Source organism: Microcaecilia unicolor, chromosome 6, assembly GCF_901765095.1.
Source record: "Microcaecilia unicolor chromosome 6, aMicUni1.1, whole genome shotgun sequence".
Lineage (NCBI taxonomy): Eukaryota > Metazoa > Chordata > Amphibia > Gymnophiona > Siphonopidae > Microcaecilia > Microcaecilia unicolor.
In genome coordinates this window covers 341,095,482-341,122,310 of record NC_044036.1, presented here as the reverse complement: position 1 = coordinate 341,122,310, position 26,829 = coordinate 341,095,482, and the positions used below count along the sequence as shown (strand labels likewise).

Here is a 26,829-nt window from a genome sequence, read left to right as displayed (position 1 = left end):
TCTAGTATATAGAGACAATCGGCAATAAGCAGAGTGAACTGGAAAACTTTGTATCAGACGGCTACAAGACAGCATTGACGGAGGAGAGACGAAGGTACTGCTTCCTGGTGGAGAAACAATGTGCTGTGGCCAAAAACTCCATCTCTTATCACACCAAGGTGAGGTAGTGATTCAGGTGTGAAGAGCAGTTTGTCTCCTGAGCTCTTTTCCTCTTCTCTGGGGTTTGTGCTGGGTGTCTTGCAAGTCGTTAGTGCTGTGGAACACCTTCATTAAATGGTGTGCTGTCTCTGAGGGGAGTGTGATCTGTGTTGGGTAGGTTGTGTGAAATGCAAAGGAAGGTTGGAAGTCCTCTCAGTAGTTGATAACTTGCTGTTCAGAACTGTGAAATTGCATATATATGTTAGAACACGTTTCTCTCAATAGCTGGTTTATATGCCCACAGAGGCACCCAAAACAGCTACTTTAAATATTCCCTACGCCTACTTGTGAAAAGCTTGTGACCCCAGTGTTCACAGCTTCAGTTATTTCTAAATGTTAAAAAAAAAAAAGACTGTTGACTTATGCTTTCTCCATCCTCCAATTGCCATCTTCCCACATACTTTTTAAAGAGGGCAGGAATGTCCTCACCACTCTGCTGGCCTCTGCTGGAGGCTTTGTGAGAAAGTAGTTCCACCCCCTCCCCTTTCCTCTTCCATTACTCTTACTCTGTATCTTCTTAACCTGTGAGCTGCCCAGACCAGCTCCATGATGGGTGAGGTAGCAAAATTTATAATAAACTTGAAAGTATCTGATGGCTTTGTTATGGAGGGGACCAGAAATGAAATCAAGAATAAAACAGGTGAAGTGAACACTGATTATAGTCTCAATGACATCAATTAGTTAGGCCTACATGAGTCTCCCCAGTGCCGAGGCTTCCCATCTTCTGAGATTCTGTTTCAGCCTGGAAAGCAGCATGTAATGACTCCACACTGTGGCAAGTGTGAGATTCACCAGTAACTTGTTTCTCTTTCCAATCCTGAGGTTCTCCTTTGCTTGAATAGAAACTTGTAGAACATGTGAACAGTTGCTGTACATTGCATGGAGTCATCACATGCTGATATGTGTAAAAAAAAATGCCACTTGCTGAATATCCAATTTGTGGTTTTCCGTTTTATTTCATTCTCTTGTTTTTGTGTCATTAGGGGAAAGAGATTTTGACCCAAAAGATGCCGTCTTGGCAGCAGGCCTGTTCTGACCCCAACAAGATTCCCGAGCGTGCCATGCAACTCATGCAGCAAATGGCCACTAACAACAATGCTACCCTCCTCTCTGGCCCCATGACTTCATCCAAATCCAGCATTTCCATCTCTGAACCCATTCCTGGTGCCAAACCACTGCCTGTGCCCCCAGAACTGGCACCTTTCGTAGGGGTAAGTAACCGAGTTTGAGGACTGTGTGTCATTGGTGATTTTAAAAGGCTTAATTGCAATATCTTATGAAACGTTTTTGAGGAATTAAGGTGAAGGTTTATATTTTCTTTGGTCCTGGTAAAATGGGTAAACGTCTTTGGATTAGTGGTCTATAAAACTGTTGTGATGCTACACTGGTACGTTTGTGATGCTTGGTTTGGAATCCTGTAGTAGAGGATTTAATTTACTGTAGCATGTATCTCTGTATTCGGTGTTCATTTTTATCTGAAATAGTTCACCTGTTCTCCAGCTGTGAATCTGAGCCTTGTCTTTTTCTTTCTTTCTTTCTTTCCTCTTAATTTTAACCAGTCTCTGGCTTTTTCTTTTGTTTAATAAAATATATATTAAAAAAACTTGCAGCACTGCTCTAAGAAGCTATGTTTACAGCTTTAAGAAAGCATAGCATACTCTGCAATATATAATATGACATAGCACTTATTTTTTATTTATTTTTATTTTTGTTACATTTGCACCCTGCGCTTTCCCACTCATGGCAGGCTCAATGCGGCTTACATGGGGCAATGGAGGGTTAAGTGACTTGCCCAGAGTCACAAGTTGCTGCCTGTGCCTGAAGTGGGAATCGAACTCAGTTCCTCAGTTCCCCAGGACCAAAATCCACCACCCTAACCACTAGGCCACTCCTCCACTGTTGCTACTATTTGAGATTCTACATGGAATGTTCCTATTCCACTAGCAACATTCCATGTAGAAGTCGGCCCTTGCAGATCACCAATGTGGCCGCGCAGGCTTCTGCTTCTGTGAGTCAGACGTCCTGCACATACGTGCAGGACGTCAGACTCACAGAAACAGAAGCCTGCGCAGCCTTGCACATGGAATGTTGCTAGTGGAATAGCAACATTCCATGTAGAATCTCCAATAGTAGCAACATTCCGTGTAGAATCTCCAATAGTAGCAACATTCCGTGTAGAATCTCCAATAGTATCTATTTTATTTTAGTTACATTTGTACCCTGTGCTTTCCCACTCATGGCAGGCTTACATGGGGCAATGGAGGGTTAAGTGACTTGCCCAGAGTCACAAGGAGCTGCCTGTGCCTGAAGTGGAAATCGAACTCAGTTCCCCAGGACCAAAGTCCACCACCCTAACCACTAGGCCACTCCTCCACTGTTGCTACTATTTGAGATTCTACATGGAATGTTGCTATTCCTCTAGCAACATTCCATGTAGAAGTCGGCCCTTGCAGATCACCAATGTGGCCGCGCAGGCTTCTGCTTCTGTGAGTCTGACGTCCTGCACGTATGTGCAGGACGTCAGACTCACAGAAACAGAAGCCTGCGCAGCCTTCTACATGGAATGTTGCTAGTGGAATAACAACATTCCATATAGAATCTCCAATAGTAGCAACATTCCGTGTAGAATCTCCAATAGTATCTATTTTATTTTTCTTACATTTGTACCCTGCGCTTTCCCACTCATGGCAGGCTCAATGCGGCATACATGGGGCAATGGAGGGTTAAGTGACTTGCCCAGAGTCACAAGGAGCTGCCTGTGCCTGAAGTGGGAATCAAACTCAGTTCCTCAGGACCAAAGTCCACCACCCTAACCACTAGGCCACTCCTGAGATTCTACATGGAATGTTGCTATTCCACTAGCAACATTCCATGTAGAAATCGGCCCTTGCAGATCACCAATGTGGCCGCGCAGGCTTCTGCTTCTGTGAGTCTGACGTCCTGCACGTACGTGCAGGACGTCAGACTCACAGAAACAGAAGCCTGCGCAGCCGTCTACATGGAATGTTGCTAGTGGAATAGCAACATTCCATGTAGAATCTCCAATAGTAGCAACATTCCATGTAGAATCTCCAATAGTATCTATTTTATTTTGGTTACATTTGTACCCTGCGCTTTCCCACTCATGGCAGGCTCAATGCGGCTTACATGGGGCAATGGAGGGTTAAGTGACTTGCCCAGAGTCACAAGGAGCTGCCTGTGCCTGAAGTGGGAATCAAACTCAGTTCCTCAGTTCCTCAGATCCAAAGTCCACCACCCTAACCACTAGGCCACTCCTCCACTTATATCCTGCTAAATCCCCAAACCAGATAGTGGTTCAGAATGGGTTACAGACTAATCACATATTAAACCGGAAGAAGAAACATAATAAATTCTATTCAGGTGTAATAGTTCCTAAATAAGTATCATTATAAATCCTTACGAAAAGCAGTGTAAGACTGCAGGTCCTCAGATAATTGAGGTCCAGAATTGAACAGCTTGGTAACCAAAAGAGTTTTCTAGAATTTTCTTATAATTGCCAACAAACGAAGGAAAGAGTAAGAGAAAATGGTCTCTTGTTCTAGGATATCTTGAAAGGAAAGACCACCAAGTTTAACAGATATTCTGATCCGAGTCCATTAAAACATTTTAAACACCAAGTAAGCTAGTTTTAAATGAAATGCTATTTTGTACAGGTAACCAGTGTAGGGAAATCAGGGCTGAAGTGATAACATAAGAATAGCCATATTGGGTCAGACCAATGGTCCATCTAGCCCAGTATCCAATTGCCAACAGTGGCCAGTCCTGGCCACAAGTACCTGGCAGAAACCTAGTTAGTAGCAACATTCCAGGCTACCAATCCCAGGGCAAGCAGTGGTTTTCCCCATGTCCATCTCAAAAACAGACTATGGACTTTTCCTCCAAGAACTTGTCCAAATCTTTTAACCCAGATACACTAACCACTGTTACCACATCATACAGCTTCCAGAGCTTAATTATTCTTTGAGTGAAAAAATATTTCCCCTTATTTGTTTCCATGTAATTTATAATAAAGTGTCCCCTGGTCTTTGTATTTTTTGAAAGAGTGAAAAATCGATTCACTTCTACCCATTCTACACCACTCATGATTTTATAGACCTCAATCATATCCCCTCCCCCCCCCCCCCCCCCCCCCCCCCCAGCTGTCTGTTTTCCAAGCTGAAGAGCCCTAACCTCTTTAGCCTTTCCTCATATCATTTTGGTTGCTCTTCTTTGAACCTTTTCTAATTCTGCTATATCTTTTTTGAGATACAGTGACCAGAATTGAATGCAATACTCAAGTAAATGGAATATACGTCTGGCAGAAGTGTTCTGTAGTATCTGCAATTTAGTTTAACAGTGATAAGATGAATACAGACTGTTAACAGTCATCTAAGTAGGATAGAACAAGAGCCTGAACTAATAAAGCAAAATGTTTACTGTCAAAATGACGAACATTACGCATCAATCAACTCTTAAAGAACATTGTCTTGACAATATGACTGTTGTGGCTCAAAAGGAAGAGTAGCGTCCAGGATGAAGCCCAGTGCTTTAGGTGTAAACAGTTCTACAGTGTATTAATGGGCAGATGCACTAAAGCTAAATGAGCCTTTAATGACTCTCCAACGAGGAAAATTTGATCTGTTGCATGCATCAAAGGGCTTTTACTGAGGAAGCCAGCAGCTAACGAAAACGGAATGGAGATGAGCAATTAGTGTGAAAACCCCATTGAAACGACATGCACTAACCTTTTCCGATTGCCTTTACGCAGGAAAAAGGCAGGAAAACTAACGAGAGGTCTGGACCACTCGTTAGGACAGCTCTGTGCCAGGAAAAATCATTAAGAGAAGAAATAAACAAACTTTGAGCCAATCCCAGCGCATTAGCAGAGCTAAAAGCGCTGTGATTGGTCCAAAGGACGTCAGAAAAACATAAATAAATAAAAATAAAAAAAGGGTCGGGAGGGGGCAAGGGCGCTCATCAGGAGCGTCCTGTACGGACGGCCTTGCCCCCCCTCCGCTGCTCCCCACTTTCCGCCGCTCCCCCCACCCCGAAAAAGCAAAATTCGAGCAGCCCCTGCCCCCCTCCCTTCCTCACTACTCTCTCACCTCAGCTCCGCCTCCCGACATCCTCCGTCCTGTGCCCCGCCCCCTTTTGGGGTCGTCGCCGCCATTCCCCTCCTCCATCGGGCCCCCCTCCCTCTTACCGGGCCCGTGCAGCGCCTCTCTCCTCTGTCCGAAGGCGCTGCACGGGCAAGAAGAAAGCCTGATGCCTGCCTTCGCCCAGCTTCGATGGCGCGTCTTTCTCCTGCTGGGCCCGCCCCTTTCTGGCGTCAGTAACCTCCCGACCCTTTTTTTTTATTTTTGTTTTGATTTGGGAGCCATGTGCTTGTGATTTGACTGTGTTTTGACTGTTTGTGGCATGCGCAGAGCAGCTAACAACGCTTGGCTGCTCTGCGCATGATTTGGGGGCCGATTAACGATGTGTATTGTGATTCTTTGATACATTGTACGTTTCTATACCGATCTGAGCATGTGTGACTTTTTTTTTTGGTGCATTCTTCGTTTTTTAAAAATCGTTAGGGCCTTTAACGATTTTGATTTTTTTACGTTTGCTTGATGCATCTACCCCTAAGTGTGGTGACATTGGAGAGGGCAGTGCGGATTCTAATTTTTAAATTCTGGTGTCTGTCTGAAAATGCTTCACTGCTGTGTTCTCTGTGCAGCGAATGTCTGGCCAGGAAGGTGTTCCGGTAGTGAATGGTGTTGCTGGTCCTGGTGGTAATGATTATCAGCACTGGCCGGAGACCAAGTCTACACATCCCAAGTCTTCTCCTGGACAGTCCCAGAAGCAGCTGAGTGACTGCTACTCCAACACACTTCCTGTGCGCAAAAGCGTCACTCCTAAAAATGCTTATGCAACTGGTAAGTTTGCCCCCATGTGAGCTTGTGTGTACCAAAGTGAAGACTTTCAGCTTTTGGTCGACTCTACAGTAGCTGACCTATGGATATTTCAGTGCAATTTAAAAAAAAAAAAGTCATGAATGATAGCATGATCTTCAGAGTCATCTTCGACTCCTCCCTCTCCTTCTCTGCCCATATCCAGCAGACAGCTAAGACCTGTCGCTTCTTCCTCTATAATATTAGCAAAATTCGCCCATTCCTCTCTGAACAGACCACCCGAACCCTCGTCCACTCGCTCGTTACCTCTCGTCTTGACTATTGCAACCTTCTTCTCACTGGCCTCCCGCTTAACCATCTATCCCCCCTTCAATCTGTCCAAAATTCCGCCGCACGTCTTATCTACCACGTGAACCGATACTCTCATATCACCCCTCTCCTCAAGTTGCTTCACTGGCTCCCGATCCGCTACCATATACAGTTCAAGCTTCTCCTATTAACCTTCAAATGCACTCAATCTGCAGCCCCCCCATTACCTCTCTACCCTCCTCTCTCCGTAGGTTCCCACCCGTAACCTCCGCTCTCAGGACAAATCACTCCTATCTGTACCCTTCTCCACCACCGCTAACTCCAGACTCCGCCCCTTCTGCCTCGCATCACCATATGCCTGGAACAGACTTCCCGAGCCCATGCGCCCTCCCTGCCCATTTTCAAGGCCTTACTCAAAGCCCATCTCTTCTCCCTTGCTTTTGGCGCCTAACCACCTTCCCCATTCATGATACCTACACTGACTACATAGTTTGTAACCTTTAGATTGTAAGCTCTCTTGAGCAGGGACTGTCCTTCCCCATGTTAAACTTGTACAGCGCTGCGTAACCCTGGCAGCGCTATAGAAATGCTAAGTAGTAGTACTTGATATTCTGTCCTAAGTCTGAGTGTTAGGGTTTGTGATGTTCTTTTTTGCTTTCACTAGTTGAAAACAAGACCCTGCCACGCTCCAGTTCCATGGCTGCTGGGCTGGAAAGGAACGGGAGGATGAGAGTACGAGCCATCTTTTCCCATGCTGCTGGGGATAACACCACACTACTGAGCTTCAAGGAGGGAGATCTCATCACCTTGCTCGTCCCCGAAGCCAGAGACGGCTGGCATTACGGCGAGAGTGAGAAATCGAAGATGTACGTAGGAGGATTGTCCTATCCATTTTAGAGTGGTCAAGTTTTACTGCTTTTAAATATTAATGTAAATCATTGCTGGCACTAGTTTTTAAGAAGCTCAAATTAAGTATGGTTAACTTTAAATAAGAGCAAACACTGTGATTCTGCAGTATTGTACAGGCAGCTCAGTGTATTTTCTGGTTCCCTTTTTTTAGGAGAGGTTGGTTCCCTTTCTCCTACACCAGAGTTCTGAATGCTAGTGAAAACCATGAAAGACAACACATGAGGTGAGAAGTGGCGATTAGGGAGTTAAACTGTTACATGGAAAGAATAAAAAAACAAAATATATAATGCACTAATGTGTTTTTTTAGAGGGTGATGCAATATATGAAACAACCTATCTTTTTAATACAGTGTCCTGGGTGCAGCCAGCTCACTGGTGGTAAGCTGAAGTTCATCATATCTAGTGTTATCAATAGAAATCAAACAAAATAAAACATGGAAAAGAAAATAAGATGATACCTTTTTTATTGGACATAACTTAATACATTTCTTGATTAGCTTTCGAAGGTCGCCCTTCTTCCTCAGATCGGAAATAAGCAAATGTGCTAGCTGACAGTGTATATAAGTGAAAACATTCAAGCATTACTATGACAGTCTGACAGGGTGGGAGGATGGGGGTGGGTCGGAGGTATGCATGGGGACATCAAAGCATATCATTGATATTCTAACAGGGTGGGTGTGGAAAGGTGAGGGGAGGGTGATCAATAGAGACATACAGCTTTATGGTTTATAATGGGCTAGGAACCCCAGATCCTTGTTAAGTCTTTTCTGTTGGGTGTTAAAATATTCAATCATTCTGACTTCAAAGGTCTTACGTTCTTGTATGGTTTTAGAGTTACCTTTCAGGATTCTCACTGTGAAATCAATGGTACAGTGTCCTGGTCCTGTAAAATGTTGACCAACAGGCGTGGGAACCCTACTGGCACCAGTATTGTTCATGTGATGTCTATATAAATTGAATCTTGTCTTAAGCATCTGGCCTGTTTCTCCAATATAGCATCCTTCGTTACATTTTTTACACTGAATGATATATACCACATTGGAAGATGAGCAAGTGAAAGATCCCTTTATGTTGAATATCTTTCCTTTGTGGGTAACTGTGGGGTCCTGTGAAATATTTTGGCATAGTTTGCAACTGGATAAATTACAGGGACGTGTGCCCTTCTGTTCCTATCTAGTGCAAACAAGAAAAATTAAAGCTTAAAACACAAAAGGAAAACAAATTTTAGGTCCTATTTAGGAATTTTTATCAAGGTTGTCGGTGGACATAGCTGCTTTCCATGCCCTGTTTGGAGACTCTCTAGATAATATAATGAAAATGTCATTGTTATTACACTGACGGATCAAAGACTGTCAACGTTCACTGCAGAATTTCCTAAGCTAGAAGACATGGAGCTGTAGGGATGCTGCCTAGCAACAAGGAGTCACTCGCGTGCTCCATTTGGCAGAGGAAGTATGTCAAGTAGAGGGGAAGGTACAAGCATATGAGAATCTTTTGGAGAGCATAATGCCATCTCGCTGTTAGATCTGGGGAATGGACTTTGTTTCTCCAGCATCTGACTTGTATAACCTTGTTGTTTTTTCTTTTTTGATAGCCTACAGCCTGGAAAAAGCAGCAGCACGGGGAACCTTCTAGACAAAGATGATGCATCCGCCTCTACTCCAGATTATGGTATGGCCACACGGAATTTCCCACCACAGTCCAATAACACTTTCAAACCCAGACCTTACAGTGTGGCAGCACCAGTCTTTTCCCAGGTAAGAAACCCCAGCATGCTTCTACGTGTCTAGGTGAAGTGAGGAGCAAATGGATAATGTCCAACTATTACAGGACCGTTCATGCCCAGGCCATCAGTACCTTAAAGGGCTTCAGGCACGCCATTTAAAAGTCAAGGTGCTGGCCAAGGTCTTCATATATTTGGCATAAAGCTCAAAGGCTTAGATGCTACATTTCCATGTTCCAGAGGAAGGGAAAGGGAAATGAGACTTGATATACCATCTTTCTGTGGTATTTTGCAACTGCATTCAAAGCAATTTACATATATTCAGGTACTTATTTTGTACCAGGGGCAATGGAGGGTTAAGTGACTTGCTCAGAGTCACAAGGAGCTGCAGTGGGAATTGAGCTCAGTTCCTCAGGATCAAAGTCCACTGCACTAATCATTAAGGCTACTCCTCTACTCCTGATCCAGGAAGATGGCTGCTCGCTCTGGTTCAGCCCCAGACTATTAGTGGTGTAATTCGTGTTGAAGTACCTTGCACAGGATCAGGCTGGGATCCGTAATACAGATTTGAACACAACACAGAGGTGATGTGCTCAGGCCCAGATAGTAAAACCACGTGGCTGCCACTATGGTGCCATCCCTGCCAGTCAAAAAGTAACAGTGTAAGGTGCCCTACCACCCTTTGTGTCATCAAGGGTTACAGGAGCCATCTGCTGAAGGAGAAAATGGAAATGGCCTCAGGTAGTATAGCTGCCAACCAGTTTTGAGAGACCACGAGTTCTTGTGTAATATATTGTCAGGCTGCTGTGATGCAGCTAGTAGCTGTGTATGTAAACAAACAAAATAATATCAAGATAATAAGTACACCATCAAAGTTTTAACTCCCCCTCCACCTTCCCAACTCCACAACCGTCCCCCTTTCCAAGTTTAATATTCGTGTCCCAATCCAAGAAGCAGTGTTAAAATCTTGCAATAAAAAATGCAGCTTTCCTCCTTCTTACTGTCGTATCTAATATCAGTTGTCACTGTGAGCAGAAAGATAGTGTATTGTCCAGGGCTCCAGAATTACACAATGCTTGTCTTCCAGTACAAAAGCCTGATGACAGTTTTTTCCAGTACTGGCCACTATATGGCTTGTACATCATTAGGCGACTGTAACACAGATGAGTTACTCGTTACCTACATTGTACTTTGATGGTTCCAGCTACATTTGTGTAATTTCTGGAGAGATGCTAACATCTTTCGCAGAAATGGAAAATAATTGTGTTACTGTAGCCTTTGATGCATGTAACATAGTGGTTATAATCTGGATTTGTGATCCGCATGGATGAGAGCCCTAAATGAAGTTGCAGTGCTCTGTCTTCCCTCCCACCGCCATTTGTCAGGCAATTTTTGTGGAAAATATTCTGAGTGGGTCTTTTCTGTAACAAAAATTCTTCCCAGTTGTGTGTTAATATCAGCAAGCATTGAAGGTTGGGGTCACAGCAATTTCCTAGTAATGTTCCATGTGGTTGCTTTCACTCTGAAAAGTGGTTGAAACGAGTTTCTGTAGCATAAATAGAGTTTCTGTAGCATAAATATATACCATTCATTAATTGGATCTATGCTGGATGTTCATGTGTGGTGCTTTTTCTTTCTCAGGGCCTCGATGACTACAGTACATCGAGATCTGTGAGCAGGTAAGATACTTACATGTATAAAAGATTAGCAGGAGGTGCATGCCAATGGTGTTCCGGTGCAGTATCCCTTGTCCAAAAAATGGTTCTGTACTGATTTGAAGCAGAATGGATCTGAGCTGTAAAGTATTTACCCAGATAGGTTATGGAAATAAAGGGGAGTAGGCAGAGGGGAGTGAGTTGGCAGCAGAATGTCTGGTACAGAACATTAGTAGACAGCATGCATCGTAAAAATCCATTCAGGAGTAAATGTTCAATGTATTTTAATGGCATTCACATTTCTTGCACAGTAGAGACACTACTGAGCAAGGGGTTTTCCCGCTTTGCTTAGCACTTTAATTCTTCCCATTCTGTATCGTATGCTGGTTTAAAAAAAAAAACTCTCAGCAAGAATTGCTTATTGACGTGAGAGTGGAAGATGGGGCAGTGTTTGACTGGTGGTAGGTGTACTGATCAGAAAATGCTTGCTATGCCTACAGTACCCACTCCCAGTAGCGGGATGTGCTCTGGGTTCTCAGTTCTGAGAATTTGAATCACACTGTACTTGGTGTGTTAAACTTATTCTATTCTGGATATTTATATCCCGCTACAATCGGTAAAGAATCTAAGCGGGTTACAAGAAGCTCAGAACACACAATTCAGGATACTGAGATCTCTACTATATTTATCCAAATATTTACTAAAAAGATAAGTCTTTAATCCTTTACGAAATTGTAAATATCCAGAAAGCATTGAAATTCGTTCAGGAATAGAGTTCCACAATTTGCTAGCTTGATAAGAACCATCAAGAACTTTTTTTTAACAGACGGAAACCCCAGTGAAAGTAGAGTAAAAAGGAGAAGTCTTCTGAAAGGCTGGATAAGCCATTAACTGTAGAAGAAAAGAACAATTCCCCTATAAGATTTTAAATACAGTACAAGCAATCAGCAGAAACTGGTAGCTAGTTCAGGCTTTTGAGTAAAGGAATCACATGATCATATCAGGAACAACCGTAAATCATTTTAACTGTAGTATTTTGTAGCAACTGCAACTTAACAAGTCTTAAATTTAATCCAACATATAGAACACTGCAATAGTCAGTGGTGTGCTAGTAAATGTTTAACAGGCTCTCTCCCCGGTCCCCCTCTGCGCCCCCCCCCCCCCCCCCCAAATTGCAGAGCTGGCTATAGCCAGCGAGAGAGCCTGGAAAATGCCATAAATAAGTAAATATAAACTTTTAATGTTGAGCACCTGATTCTCACAGTGAACATATTCCAAACACTATAATGAAAATAAAATGATTTTTTTCTACCTTTGTTGTCTGGTGACTGTTTTTCTGATCATGCTGGCCCAGTATCCGATTCTGCTGCTATCTGTCCTCTTAACTCCGTTTCCAGGGCTTCCTTTCCATTTATTTCTTTCCTTTCCTCCTTTCTTCTTCATTTCTAGTCCTCAGCTTCTGCCTATTTTCTTCATCCATGTGCAGTTTTTCTCCTCGCTTCCTTTTCCCTCATCTCATCTCCTTCCTCACTCTTCCCTCCCCTCCATCCATGTCCAGCATTTCTTCTCTCTCCCTTCCTCTCCCCCTGCCCTCCATCCACCCGTGTCCAGCAGTGACCCTCCTCTCCCCTGTCCTGCATGTACCCATACCCAGCACCCCTTCTCTCCCCTGCCACCCCTCCCGAGTTATTCAGCGGCGACTTCTCCCTCCTTCCCTCCCGGATCCATCCCTCACCGACCTGTCCTTCAAATTCTTCAGGGCAGGCAGTCTTGCCTGCCCGCTGCCAGCGCTCTCCCCTGCCAGTTTGCACTTCAAAATGGCCGCCGAGACTTACAAGGGCGACCTCCAAGACTTCAGCAGAAGTCTCGGCGGCCATTTTTAAAGCGCGAACCGGCAGGGGGGGGGGGGAGAGTTAGCGCGGGCAGGCAGTCGAAGAATTCGAAGGACAGGTCGGTGAGAGACGGATCCGGGAGGAGGGAGGGAGGAGAGCCGGCTCGCGGGTTTTAACAACCGGCTTGCAAGTCGGAAGAAAATGTGAGCCGGCTCCAGCACACCACTGGCAATTGTCCAATTGATACAAAAGAATAGCCTGTGCCAGCATACAAAAGTGTTGTGTAAAAAAAACGACCAAACTGATTCTGAAACAACTATTCACAGCAGCCAGTAGATTCCTTGACAGGGGCTTGAATTGTGCGTGACCTTGGGCTCCCACCTCTTTAGATCATCATCTCTGTTTGCATGTAACCTTCTGGTCTTTCCAAACCCTGACTTTGAGATGCTGTCTAAAGTTTGATGCAGTCTTGCAGTATTCCTGTGTTTTCTATTTCACAGCGGCAATGGCTCTTTGGTATCAACTGTGTGAGGACACCCTTGACTGAGACCTGCTGCTTTGAAGAGCTTGCTCCTCCTTTCCTCTCTTCCTTGTTTGTGGTTTACTAACTCTGATCTGTTGGGTAGTTATTTTTGCCTTTTCTAAACTCTTGTGATCATCTAGGTGCTGCTGTATATCTTCCTGATGTTTACAATTGACTTAGTTTAGGAAACCTTTCAGAGCAGAAACTGCCAAACAGAGGATTTGTCCATCTTGTGACTATCCCTTTTCTGAGGGTACAGTGTGGGCCAGAATTGATAAGCAGCAGTATCAAAATGTGTGCAGGGGCTCTAGTGTTATGCACTGTTATTTTTGTAAAACATTCATTTTAAGTGTTTATTAAAATGCTTGTTTCCTGTTTAAACAGATCACAAGAGGTCTCTTACTGGGCCTTTTCTTAGCTTCTGCTTTAATTCAAAATATGTAAAGTTTGCTTTAAGAAAAGTGGATAGTGGATCCTTGAAGTCCTCCATGCTGTCCTCTTTGAAACTCATATTAACAAGTTCATACAGAATAGATGAAAAATATGACTTTATATTGGTTAATTGTCCAGGGGATCCTTTCATTTTGGTATCAGAATATTGTTACCTCACTTTACTGCTGTGGTAAAGTAATTTAATATTAGTCAAAAAGCAATCCAAAGACTATTTTGAAATTGGACTTCTTAAAAAAAAGAAGAGGAATTTGTTTTGGTAAGAAAATCCATCATGTGTTCTCCATCTTCTTTATATGTCTAACTGTAGAGGCACAAACACTAGGATTTGCTATTGCTTCTTCAGATTTTAGGAAGTGTGAGTAAAGGGCCGACACCCCATGTACAGACTTAGAACCTTTTTGTGTTGGGTGGGAAAACTCCTCTGTGCCAAACCTGTACACGCTTCCTTTCCTGATGATCTAAAACTTTGAAACATGCTGGTTTGGTCAGACACCGCTGGCAATACGTGTAAACATAGACAGAGATTCTGTTTCGGACATTACACTGGGAGACAGTGCCAACCCTTTGCAAGCAATTCTGGTGAGCGGATGAATGTAGCATAACTTGTACGAAGAGAAGACTTTTTTTCTTTTATAAGCTAAAGAGAAATGTGCACTGTATTGAAGCTCTTGTTCAAATAAAGTTTTATTTATTGCATTGAACAGGCTGTTAGTGACTTATTTGTCCAGGTCTGCCTTATTACCTCTTAAAGGAGATTAACTTTATAGCAGGTGTGCCAAGACTGCTTCTAGTTGATGAGTTTATTTATTACAGTTGTACCCCGCGCGTGGCAGGCTCAATGCGGCTTACATAGTAACAATATAAAGAAATACAAAGTCGTGAGAAGAATATACAGTTTGTGGTAAATGCAAAACTAATGGATAAGTAAGTGAACGTAGGAGGAATTGGGTTCGGAAGGAAATAAGCGTAGGGAGGTAGGCGTAGAAAGATGGGAAAGATTGACATTAAAATGCACGTTGATGTACGAGATCGTATCTTACCCAGTATAGCGAGTTTTTGATAAAATAAATTTGGCATGGTGATGTATATTCCCTATACATTTTGTAGAATATATGTGTGGAATTATTTCAAACACAAGGAAGCCTATCAGTTGACTATTTTATTTATTTATTGCATTTGTATCCCACATTTTCCCACCTCTTTGCAGGCTCAATGTGGCTTAAAATCATCGTGAATAGTGGAAGCATGTAAGAAGATATACAATTAGTATTATAGAAGGATCTTGGGTAACATGATGATGAAAATAACATAATAGTAGTTTAACACGCGATTGGGTGGCGGAGCCGGTGGTGGGAGATGAGGCGGGGATAGCACTGGGCAGACTTATATGGTCTGTGCCAGAGCCGGTGGTGGGAGGCGGGGCTGGTGGTTGGGAGGCAGGGATAGTGCTGGGCAGACTTATATGGTCTGTGCCAGAGCTGGTGGTTGGGAGGCGAGGATAGAGCTGGGCAGACTTATACGGTCTGTGCCAGAGCCGCTGGTTGGGAGGCGGGGCTGGTGGTTGGGAGGCGGGGATAGTGCTGGGCAGACTTATACGGTCTGTGCCAGAGCCGATGGTGGGAGGCGGGGATAGAGCTGGGCAGACTTATACGGTTTGTGCCAGAGCCGGTGGTGGGAGACGGGGCTGGTGGTTGGGAGGCGGGGATAGCGCTGGGCAGACTTATACGGTCTGTGCCCTGAAAAGGACAGGTACAAATCAAAGTAAGGTATACACAAAAAGTGCCACATATGAATTTATCTTGTTGGGCAGACTGGATGGACCGTGCAGGTCTTTTTCTGCCGTCATCTACTATGTTACTATGTAACACGCGAACATGATAGTGATGAAACAAACTAGTGGTTTAACAAGCTAATATTGTAAGACTAGTGTTTAGAAATCTCATTTCAGTCCACCAGGTCTTTTGGAATGGTTGTGTCCGTTGAAAAGTATATGTTGGAAGCTTACGATACGCCATGATTTTTTTTTCTAATGTTCTCTAGTGTATTGTTGCAGCCACTAATGAATGAATCATTCCAGTCCATCCCTTTGATCCATTGTTTTTCTTGTGATTCTAAAGGATTATTAGTATGATGAAATTGGCAAAAAAAAAAAAAAAGTCCTACACAGTTGGTGGGGCTGTACTAGTGGCAAAAGATTTGTAAAGAACACTACAGTTAGCAGTTGAGAATTTTCTCCTTAGCTAGTGTGTACTAGAGAATGACACGGGGATAAAATTTGTCCCTGTCTCCGTCCCTGCCCTGTCCCCATCCCCGTGGGCTCTGTTCTCATCTGCAGAAGCCTTGAACACTTATGATTTTAGATTTAAATCTTTTTATTAAAGTATAAAAAGGAACAATATGCTGTGCTGCTATTGTGTATAAATTACAAAATACAGCCCGTTCTATATGCCCCAGAGGGGAGAAATATGCCCTATGAAGCACTGTTATGATTTTTTAATCTGTGGACGAATAAGAAGTCATCAATGATCTCAGGATTCAGTCTAGCTCTCCTGTCTTCCACAGTCCCTCCTGCAATAGAAGATGTGCTGGTAGCAGGATGTACAGGATCCCCCACGCAAATTTTGCTAGCTGTGGCCAGTATGTTTGCTTGTTTTTCCAAAAAATAAAAATTGTCTGCATTAATCAAGATAAATAACAGTTCAGTTCATTAACAGGCTTCAAAGCAGAAAGTGACACAAGGACAAAATTTGTCCCGTCCCCGTGTCATTCTCTAGTGTGTACATTCTTTCCACAGAGTGATTTAGAGGCAGCAGTGGCGAGTTTTGTGGGGAAGATGGTAGTGTTCCTGAATACTGGTTACCTGCTCTTCATTGCAAATGTTGACTGTAATTTTAATCTTGAATTGGGTTAAGGTTACCCTGCTTTGTCCTTCAGATTTGAAATTTTCCTTTCTAATGCCTGACACAGTAGTTGGACCATGGAGGCTGTACTAAGGCAAAATCAATTGTCTGACAGCAAGTAGAGATTCTCATAAGTCCTAATGTACTTGCTTTTCCTAAAGCACATGATACTTATGCAAAAATGCTTTTCTGTTCCTTACAGTTCTGATGCTGAAGTTGCCAGATTTTGAGATGTATTGTAAGTTTACAGTTTCCATGTGCCAAAAATCACACCTGCTCCTGCTTCCCCTGCCCCCTCACTCTCAGTGCTCTGATCTGACCTGATTTCTGACTTTTATGCTCTTTGAGGGGGGAAAGGGGCTCATCATGAATAGTTGGGGTGTAAAATTATATCAGTCTGATTTTCAGGTCATGTGGGAAAATATTGCAGAGCTCCGATTCCTGATCCGTGTATATGGAAAAGTGAAATAGCTTCCCCTAGAACATCTATTCCCACTTGCCTAGTATATATGTATCCTATAAAATTTTGGTTTTAGCTTGATGCAGTGTGATCTAGTGTATTTGTAATCCAGAAAATGTCAGTCTTAAAACTGCAAAGCCTATTTTTAAAGCCTTCCTAAGTCAGAATGGATTTGTTCTGTTCATCAGACTGGAGCACTATAATTCCTGCACTTGGTGGAAGCTCTTTGCCTGCCCGTTCACTATTTCAGGGTTCTGGTCTCTTAACCACAGTGTTATAACGCATGCATTTGAGCTTAGCACCTGCTCACTCGCACCGCCTCGGTGTTCCTGCTGGGGGAATTGGAAGTCTCCTGGGTCTTCCTTGCTTCTTCTGTGCCATCTGCTGACTTCTTGCTTGCAAGCAGCATTAGTAGAAAAGAAAATGCAAAGATATTAAAGGGTGTGTTTAATTCTGCTTTGGGTGTGTCTTTAGAACTGGGGTTCTCAACCCAGTCAGGGACACCCAGCCAGTCAGGTTTTCAGGATACCCACAATGAATATGTACTACCTGTATTGTGTGCAAATCTCTCATTCATATTCATTGTCGGTATCCTGAAAACATGACTTGCTAGATGTGTCCTGAGGACTGGGTTGAGAACCACCGACCAACACAGTATTAACATCGCAGCAAGAGAGAAGTTTGAGAAGACACCCACATTTTTGTGGGGAAGCTGAGACTGAGCTACTGTCTCATCCCCTTTTAAAAAATGTTCCCATTTTTAGCTCTTATCCAAAAACACCTACACAGATCACTGAGGAAAATGTGAATAGGAAATAATGCATGACTATGACCCAGAGTTATACAGCAACAGTTGCGCATAGGAGTGGAGAGCTTAACTGGTCCTGGCAAGGTAAGGTAGGAAACAGGGCTGTAGTCATGTGAATCTGATTACCAGTATAACTCAGAAGCCAGATTTTTCTAAGGCAGAACTAGTGCTTTTTCCACTGGAGCAAATGAGCTGCTTGTACCTTAGCTTGCCACACTGCCCTATGTATCTCTCGTATAGATTTAACCACACTTGTATGCTCTTGCAGATAGTCACAAAGGCTTTTATTACTTTCTTTCTGGAATATTCCAGAAAGAATTTCCTCTGTGGGTAGAGTTATTTGTGTCTTCTGGTTTCCTTTCGTATCTTCTCACTGAAGATCGCTGCAGAGTATTCAAGTTGCTTAAACTTTGCAGAAAGCACAAACAGGGGGGTGTTACATTAGCTGATGTACTGCTCTGCTTTTGCAGAGTTCTGTTATACAGAGGGCTGCAACTCTCAGGGTTTTAATGTAATAGTAACACTCTATAGTCTGTTGCTTTGAAAATTGCTTATAGCTGGATGGTGCAGTGAATGGGTTTCCGATGTACGTCTTGTCCACCCTCCCTATACAGCCACTGTCAGATAGTCATCTCTTCTTTCTCTAGGCCTTCAAAGGGGCTGCTGCTTTCTTAGGAGTCAATCTACAATCTGATTGATAATCAAGATTTTTCTCCTTTTATTTATGAGGGCGAGCGGGCCGGCCAGAATGTTATCTGGTGGTCATGCAGCAGAGCATTTTAGATGTATACCTGAATTTCACCATCTCCATTTTACTGCTTTCCTTAACATGATGACAGTAGACTTTGATAATCTGTAGGTACTGAGCACAGGGCAACCAAGCTAGGCCTTTTTCTGCAAATACAATAATGTAGCATTAATCCCCTCCCTCTGGTTATGCAGAGGGAGGGGATTAATACTAAGGGAGGGATGTACTCTTATACCAAAAAAGATGGACAACCATAATTGTTGTTCAGATTCGTTACATAACCCCCCCCCCCCCCCACCCAAAAAATAAAAAAAAAAATAAAAAATGCTATATCCCAGGTAACATAGCAGGTTACAATTAACTGGGTGTAGGATTTATTCACCTTTCCATATTTAAATGAGTTAATCATGTACAATAAATTGTAAGCTTTCTTAGGCAGGAACTGAGGCAGTGGAAGATGAAGTAACTTGCTGAAGGTGATAAGAGTGGGAGGTGAACTCAGGCTTTTCTCATTTGCAGCCTGCAGCTTCTCCACACCGCTTGACTTGCGTGGTGGTTTCCTTCTGCATCTTACAAGCTGCTGTAATATTGCATTAAAAACCTGAGCAAGCTAATTCTCACAGTGTCAAGTCTGTGGTAAACCAGAAGTAAAACTTAACTGGCAGAGGTACTTTGCACCAGGGAGACCCTCTACCCAGAGCTCCCAGATTACCTTGCTCCTCTCAGCTCCTGGAGCCTAGGGAAGTGTCATCCTTGTGCCCTCTTCTGCCACCTTGGCACATGGCTGAGGTCACATTTTCCAAGGTGGTAAGAGACAGAAGAGGATGCAAGGATGATACCTCCTGGAGTCCATGGGGGGGGGGGGGGGGGGGGGGGAGGAGGAGGAGTGTGGGTGTTTCATTCTTGTGGTGGGTTTCTTGGAGCAGAGGGTCCTTCACTTTGGGAATTCTGTGTTTCATATTGATTTCTGTGGCAGTCATTTGGAGATTAACTTTACTGTTCACCTCTGGAGAAGTATGAAAAATTAAATCTGTTACTGTTGGACAGTGTGCTGCATTGGAAGTAATTCTGTATACAGTTCACTAGCAGGCCAGAGCTATCTGAGCCAGCTCTGCTCCCTGTGCACCACAGAATCCTGCTGGTTCTGTGTTCACGTCACCCAGTCACCCTGAGGTTTATCTCAAGGTTGGTTCACGTCAGCTTTTCTCACGCACTCCTCTCCCTTTCCCAAGGGGGAAAAAAAAAAAAAATCCTATACTTGTATCCCAGTGTTTGTACTCAATGTATAGAATATTTTATGAAAGACCTAGTACTTCACAATGCCTCAAAGGAAACAGGTGCTCTTAGAGGGTGTACTGAAGTGTACTTATCTTAATATTTGCTGCCTGCACATTTTATAAATATCCGATAAAGAGATTCCAAGCAGCATGAACATGATTAGCACGAAATAAAGCACCCAGTGTCTTCATTTCAATCACTCGCTACCAGTGTTTGAAATATACCTTCAGCTAACACAAGCCAAAGGAGCAGCTGGTAGCTAATGCTCTATAAGGTCCCTCTGGAGGGGGGGGGGGGGCTACCTAAGCAGCCTCTCCCCACCTCCTACGATGCTGTTGTAGCATGGGGAATATTTATATTAGTATCTGGCAATGAATATTCTCACTGTAGTCTGGCCAGAAGTGTTAACCATCAAACATGTAAACTGTACAGCTTTTAAAGCACCTCAACTGTGCCCATATCAAACAGTCCATCAGGGAGGTAGGATAAAGATTTATACACAGGGTCAATATTGTGTCTTTCTCTAGAATATCAAATCAGTCTGTATCCAAAATGAAGGAACAAATGATCCCTTCTCCTGCTGCACTCCATAGGAACTTCTAAAGGGATTTTGTGTGCATCGTGACCTAGATGAGAGCGCCAGCAGCATGGAGAAACCTGCCTCTGTCCCAACCCCAAATCCTGGAGAACTTGTGAAAAGCTCCCCACACTCTACCAGCACCTACCTACCCTGTATAAAGAAAACATTTTTTTCATGGATATTTAGCAGTCAGTGTGTTAATGTGCTGACTGATGTCATTTAAATGTAGTCTTGGATATTAAGGCCAAGCTTTGTTCAGTCAATGACATTGAATATCCAGGTATGAGTGGACTTCTTCTGGCTTACATAAGTGTTGTCATACTGGGACAGACCGAAGGTCCATTGAGCCCAGTATCCTGTTTCCAGCAGTGGTCAATCTAAGTCACAAGTACCTGGCATGATCCCAGATCAGTAAAATAGATTTTATGCTGCTTATCCTAGGAAAAAGCAGTGGATTTTCCCAAGTCTATCCTAATAATGGCTTATGGACTTTTAGGAAATTACCCAAACCTTTTTTTAAACCCTGCTAAGCTTCTGGCACTCAGGTGGGTCCGGTTCTGCATAGGAGATCTGTGACAATGCTGGTTCGCCCCCTGTTCGGATCCTCCTTCTGTTGATGGCCATATGTACAAGAGAGCCCTCTCCCCGGACAACCTCTGGGACTTACTGGGGGGGAGGGGGGCATCCATGGTAGTATAGTGGGATGGGACAGGAGTGGTCCTCCTCCCGCCCTGTCTGGCTGCAGGTGCAAAATGGCACCTCTCTGAACCCTGGTAGTAGTCTCACAGTACTACCACTAGGGGTCAGTCTTCTGTTTAACTGCTTTTATATAGAAGACTGGCCCTTAGCAGTAGCACTTCGAGACTGCTGCCAGGGGCAGGGGAGGTGCCATTTTGCACCTAGAGCCAGAAGGAGGGGGGGAGCCGGGGATAGATTGCTTTGGCTCTGTCCCACTATACCACCATGGTTACTCCCCCAGGTAAGTCTTGACTGGGTGGGGAGGGGTCAGGGGGGGTAGAGTTGAAAACTGGGGTTTTTTTTTCAATTTCTGCCAAAACCTATGGTCTGGTTTCAGACAAAAACTAAAGTTTGTGTGACTAGGAGCTGATGAAGATTTACTGGGGATTGTCGGAGCTTGCAGTTTGGCAGCCCCTCTGCTAAACCCACAGGAGATTACCCTCCCGTCCCAGTAACTGCAAGCACAGGCTGACAACTGCAAGAGTCATTTTAACAGAGACTTCTCAACAAGTCTGGCATGTAGGTTCCCAAGTCAACATGGATGTAGTTAAATATCCTCCGAGATAAAACCTTTGTGAGAATGTGTTAAAATTACCAGCATTTTAATCTTACCCAAACTGTACAAACAAGAGAAAGTAGCATTGAGATGTTTTCCATTTTGTATTTAAAGGACAAGTATGATCAAGATTCTTACTAATATAGAATAAAGGAGACAAGACAGTGGTCTACACTGCAGCCATTTTACCAGCCTGATACAGAATCCAGAATTTAAAAAAAAAAGTGCATTGATGTCACTGAATGTGAGGACTATCAACAGCAATACATTTCTCAAAATATTTTCTAATATATAAACTTCATTTCTTTGCAATGTTATTTCCCTGCTAACACTATAAGCTGACCAGTAACTACTTGCACAATCACCATGGCTTTCTTTCTTATAGAACCTAGCTTCTGCATGCCACAAGTTTGACTGACTAAAACGCTGCACCTTCATTGTGTCCAACTGAGCCTGGAAATTCTTTAGAATCACTCAGATGGTATCCAAGCCAGAATATATATACAGTGGGGGAAATAAGTATTTGATCCCTTGCTGATTTTGTAAGTTTGCCCACTGACAAAGACATGAGCAGCCCATAATTGAAGGGTAGGTTATTGGTAACAGTGAGAGATAGCACATCACAAATTAAATCCGGAAAATCACATTGTGGAAAGTATATGAATTTATTTGCATTCTGCAGAGGGAAATAAGTATTTGATCCCCCACCAACCAGTAAGAGATCTGGCCCCTACAGACCAGGTAGATGCTCCAAATCAACTCGTTACCTGCATGACAGACAGCTGTCGGCAATGGTCACCTGTATGAAAGACACCTGTCCACAGACTCAGTGAATCAGTCAGACTCTAACCTCTACAAAATGGCCAAGAGCAAGGAGCTGTCTAAGGATGTCAGGGACAAGATCATACACCTGCACAAGGCTGGAATGGGCTACAAAACCATCAGTAAGACGCTGGGCAAGAAGGAGACAACTGTTGGTGCCATAGTAAGAAAATGGAAGAAGTACAAAATGACTGTCAATCGACAAAGATCTGGGGCTCCACGCAAAATCTCACCTCGTGGGGTATCCTTGATCATGAGGAAGGTTAGAAATCAGCCTACAACTACAAGGGGGGAACTTGTCAATGATCTCAAGGCAGCTGGGACCACTGTCACCACGAAAACCATTGGTAACACATTACGACATAACGGATTGCAATCCTGCAGTGCCCGCAAGGTCCCCCTGCTCCGGAAGGCACATGTGACGGCCCGTCTGAAGTTTGCCAGTGAACACCTGGATGATGCCGAGAGTGATTGGGAGAAGGTGCTGTGGTCAGATGAGACAAAAATTGAGCTCTTTGGCATGAACTCAACTCGCCGTGTTTGGAGGAAGAGAAATGCTGCCTATGACCCAAAGAACACCGTCCCCACTGTCAAGCATGGAGACGGAAATGTTATGTTTTGGGGGTGTTTCTCTGCTAAGGGCACAGGACTACTTCACCGCATCAATGGGAGAATGGATGGGGCCATGTACCGTACAATTCTGAGTGACAACCTCCTTCCCTCCGCCAGGGCCTTAAAAATGGGTCGTGGCTGGGTCTTCCAGCACGACAGTGACCCAAAACATACAGCCAAGGCAACAAAGGAGTGGCTCAGGAAGAAGCACATTAGGGTCATGGAGTGGCCTAGCCAGTCACCAGACCTTAATCCCATTGAAAACTTATGGAGGGAGCTGAAGCTGCGAGTTGCCAAGCGACAGCCCAGAACTCTTAATGATTTAGAGATGATCTGCAAAGAGGAGTGGACCAAAATTCCTCCTGACATGTGTGCAAACCTCATCATCAACTACAGAAGACGTATGACCGCTGTGCTTGCCAACAAGGGTTTTGCCACCAAGTATTAGGTCTTGTTTGCCAGAGGGATCAAATACTTATTTCCCTCTGCAGAATGCAAATAAATTCATATACTTTCCACAATGTGATTTTCCGGATTTAATTTGTGATGTGCTATCTCTCACTGTTACCAATAACCTACCCTTCAATTATGGGCTGCTCATGTCTTTGTCAGTGGGCAAACTTACAAAATCAGCAAGGGATCAAATACTTATTTCCCCCACTGTAATTTAAATAACGAAAGACCATATTTAACCTCCATGCAAAATGCCCCCCCCCCCCCCCCCCCCCCCCACACACACACACACACACGGACCTCAGCTAGTGAAAACAAACTAAAAGCCATAGTGTTTTTACAATGGTTGACTTTGCACTACATTTGAAGTGACAGCTGATGTGCTCCACAGAGAAGCTGATTCCTCAGGAGCTTATCCCAAATTTACAGGCTTAAATTCCTGCTAAACTAGTATTCAAGATCATATAACTGCATTACTTCCAGTTGCATTACTTCCAGTCGTATTACATACACAAAAAAAATATGAAGAGTAGCCCCCCCCCACCTCACCCCCAGACCACCTTGCAATCCCTTGTGGTGTAGTCAGGGCAGGAGTGATTGTCAGTCACTTGTGCCCAATTCAGCATTGGTCTCAAAACGATTGGTATAACCTCTTGTGGCAGTCTCCAAGATTGCCATTAGAGGTCATGACAGCCATTTTGAGAGCAGAGCCAGCATGGGCAGGAGCGACTGGGGATCACTCCTTCCCTTACACCCTGAGAGGGGTTCCTGTTGTTGGCTAGGGGGAAAGGCAATGCCTGTTTGGAGGGGAAGGGGGTAGGGAGTGAGATAAATAGGTAAAAGCACAAATTGACTGAAACCATGGCTGTAGCCTTTTGGTCAAAACCAGGCAGAAAAAGAATTTTGGACCAGTTTCAGCTGAAATGTGGTCTGCTTCTACTTTGGCGGGGGGGGGGGGGGGGGGTGGAGCAGGGGCAATCAGGATGGGAGTTGAGTAAGAGAAGTATGTGAGGGTGCTGATTTGGTATGAAAGGATCGCAACTGGGGAATCGGGGAGATTGGATTGGCATGGTGAACCGGCAGATGTGACCTGGTGCTTTTGCGAGTGCTGGCCTATATTCAATAACAGGAAAAAGTTAAGACTCCTGTTTGTGGTTCTACATACATGGAGCAGCACTGACTGGTGAAGTGCTACTGCATATTTGTGGCTGGCCCACTGTGTGAGAGATTTAAGCGGGCAGGAGCCTCTTGCTTTTGCAGCATCTTAAGCAGTTTCCTGGAGTGCTGGAGATTTTTTTTTCCTTTGCTCTTACCAGTCCGAACATGTTGGCACAGGTAATACAAATGTTGTACAGATACTGCATCTAATAGACTTGCCTTAATAAAATGTAAATTTAAAATGGAGGCCACCATTAAGGCAGGGGCTTAGCCAGACACCTACATTTGGGTGGGCCTGGGCCCAAGATGGGTGGGCAGAAGAACTCCGCCCTGTCCCACAAGTGATTTGGTCTCACTCTCTTGCCTGCATGCCATATGATATCTCAAACATCCCCCCTACCCCGCATACCTTTTAAATAGCAGATTTTCACCAGCAGTGAGCAGCAACTAATACACACTGCTCATGTTGGCCCCTCTGATGCAACTTCCTGTTTCCGCATAGGTGGGAATACATCAGAGGGAAGGCTGGTATGCAGGAGGGACAGTTGTTGAGAGTTTTCGGCTGGTGGGGCTTAGGGATCCCTGCCAGACACATCAGGTGTGCTGCTACTGGGTGGGCTTGATCCTAAAGTGGGTGGGCCTAGGCCCATCCAGGCCCACCCTTGGCTACGCCACTGCATTAAGGAGCTGAAACAGCATTCATTACTCTGGTTCTAATCATAGATCCAGTCTTTTATATTGAATATTTTTTCAAAATATGCATCTAAAAGCAGCTACCACTGGGACTTAACTTCTGTGGGAGTGGCCTGGAACTTACATAGTTCTACCGCTTTCCAGACTCCAAAGCAGAGCAGCGTTGTGCTTCAGGCAGAGGAGGGGGACAGCTGCTCTTCTGTTGCTCCGACTCCTCTCCGGCCTCCATAGTTCCACTTCCTTTTTGTCTTCGCATTAAGCCTCAACAACTACTTATGCTAATTGAACAAAATAGTCTAAACTTAAGTCTCTTTAGATGCAATATCTGTACATTACTGGTTAACAGGATTGATAGCTAATTGTGGTCTGTGTTAAATTCATTGCATGCAGATACATTTCTAATTGGCCCATATCATGTTTGTCATTTGATTTGAGTAAGTGTACACCAGCCAGTGGGGCAGCAACTTTGTCAGTGACTTGGAACCATTGTTGCCTTTTCATAAGTCAAGTTTCAGTCTCTGCTTGCCATGTTATGTCTCAAGTGCTCTATAGAATGTGGCAATTAAGACCAAATTACAGAACACCCTGTGCACGTGTTGTGTTAAACATTTTCTGTCTTGTCAGGCTGATTTCCTGTTGCTGCTTTTTAGCTTTGATTTTAGTTCTCAACACAGGTTAAACATGTTGCTTTCTCTCCACAGAAACCCTTTTGCTGATATCCAACTTAAGCCAACAGTGACCAATGACAGATCAGCTCCCTTCATCAGCTGATCTTCTCAGGGTACCTGCCTTCTGTTTGTTGCAGACTTCTTTTTTTAACTTTTTCTTGCTCTGTGCGCTTCAGTTAACCATTTTGTGTTGATATTAAAACTGGAAGTGGAATTAGAGCGCATAAACTCCAGAGTGAACCAGAGCTGCCGAGTAGCATGAGAAGACAGCGATCACCGTAGCTCAGTTGTGGAAAAGATATTGAATGTCCCTTACCCCCAGCGTGATTTTGTTCAGTTCAATTAAAGCAACTGTCATCAAACTCTGAGGCAAGTATTTTCTAGGTGTGGAAAATCTGCAGTATCCACATCACCGAGTGGATAACATATCAAATTAAAGTATCGCCCAGTGAATGCGCCTTATTTTTTCATCACTGGCCTTTTCAGGGTGGCTCTCCACATTGCACACTTTATCCCATGGATAACAATCATGTTAATGACTTCTGGCATAACATAGAAAAGATGGACTAAATTAGTTTTTTGGTTTTTTTTTTGGAGAGCTTATCCAGTACAAAACAATTTTCTGAAATTTAAGTTCTAATGTGCTTTTCTGGAGCTGCTAGAAATGGGGGCAAGAGGCGTGTGTGGAGTATTCAGCTCTGTTGCTTGCTTGTGCCTTAGTTCTGCTGTACATGAACAGAACTCATACTGGTGCCTTTTACTACTTTTCTTAATAGTTCTCAGTTTTGGTGTTTTAGTTGGAAGATGTCACTTAAGCTGAGTTCCAGTATTATGTGGCAGTGCTGTGACCCCATTT

General features: G+C 43.8%; 1 protein-coding gene across 4 annotated transcripts in view; it reads left to right on the top strand.

The window, feature by feature from the left end:
- The window catches only part of BAIAP2 (BAR/IMD domain containing adaptor protein 2), a 137,004-nt gene extending 110,669 nt beyond the window's left edge, over positions 1–26,335 (top strand). For 2 of the 4 annotated variants that reach the window (XM_030208593.1, XM_030208590.1), the window contains 8 exons: positions 6–158; positions 1,182–1,409; positions 5,921–6,119; positions 7,069–7,270; positions 7,465–7,536; positions 8,908–9,070; positions 10,678–10,715; positions 26,007–26,335. In XM_030208593.1, coding sequence (XP_030064453.1) covers positions 6–158; positions 1,182–1,409; positions 5,921–6,119; positions 7,069–7,270; positions 7,465–7,536; positions 8,908–9,070; positions 10,678–10,715; positions 26,007–26,076 — 1,125 coding nt within the window. In that variant the 3' untranslated portion in view covers positions 26,077–26,335. Of the gene's footprint in view, positions 1–5; positions 159–1,181; positions 1,410–5,920; positions 6,120–7,068; positions 7,271–7,464; positions 7,537–8,907; positions 9,071–10,677; positions 10,716–13,023; positions 14,112–16,601; positions 16,638–26,006 lie in introns of those variants that run through there. The other 2 variants (XM_030208592.1, XM_030208591.1) reach the window with 2 other exon arrangements.
- The last annotated feature ends 494 nt before the right edge of the window (positions 26,336–26,829 follow it).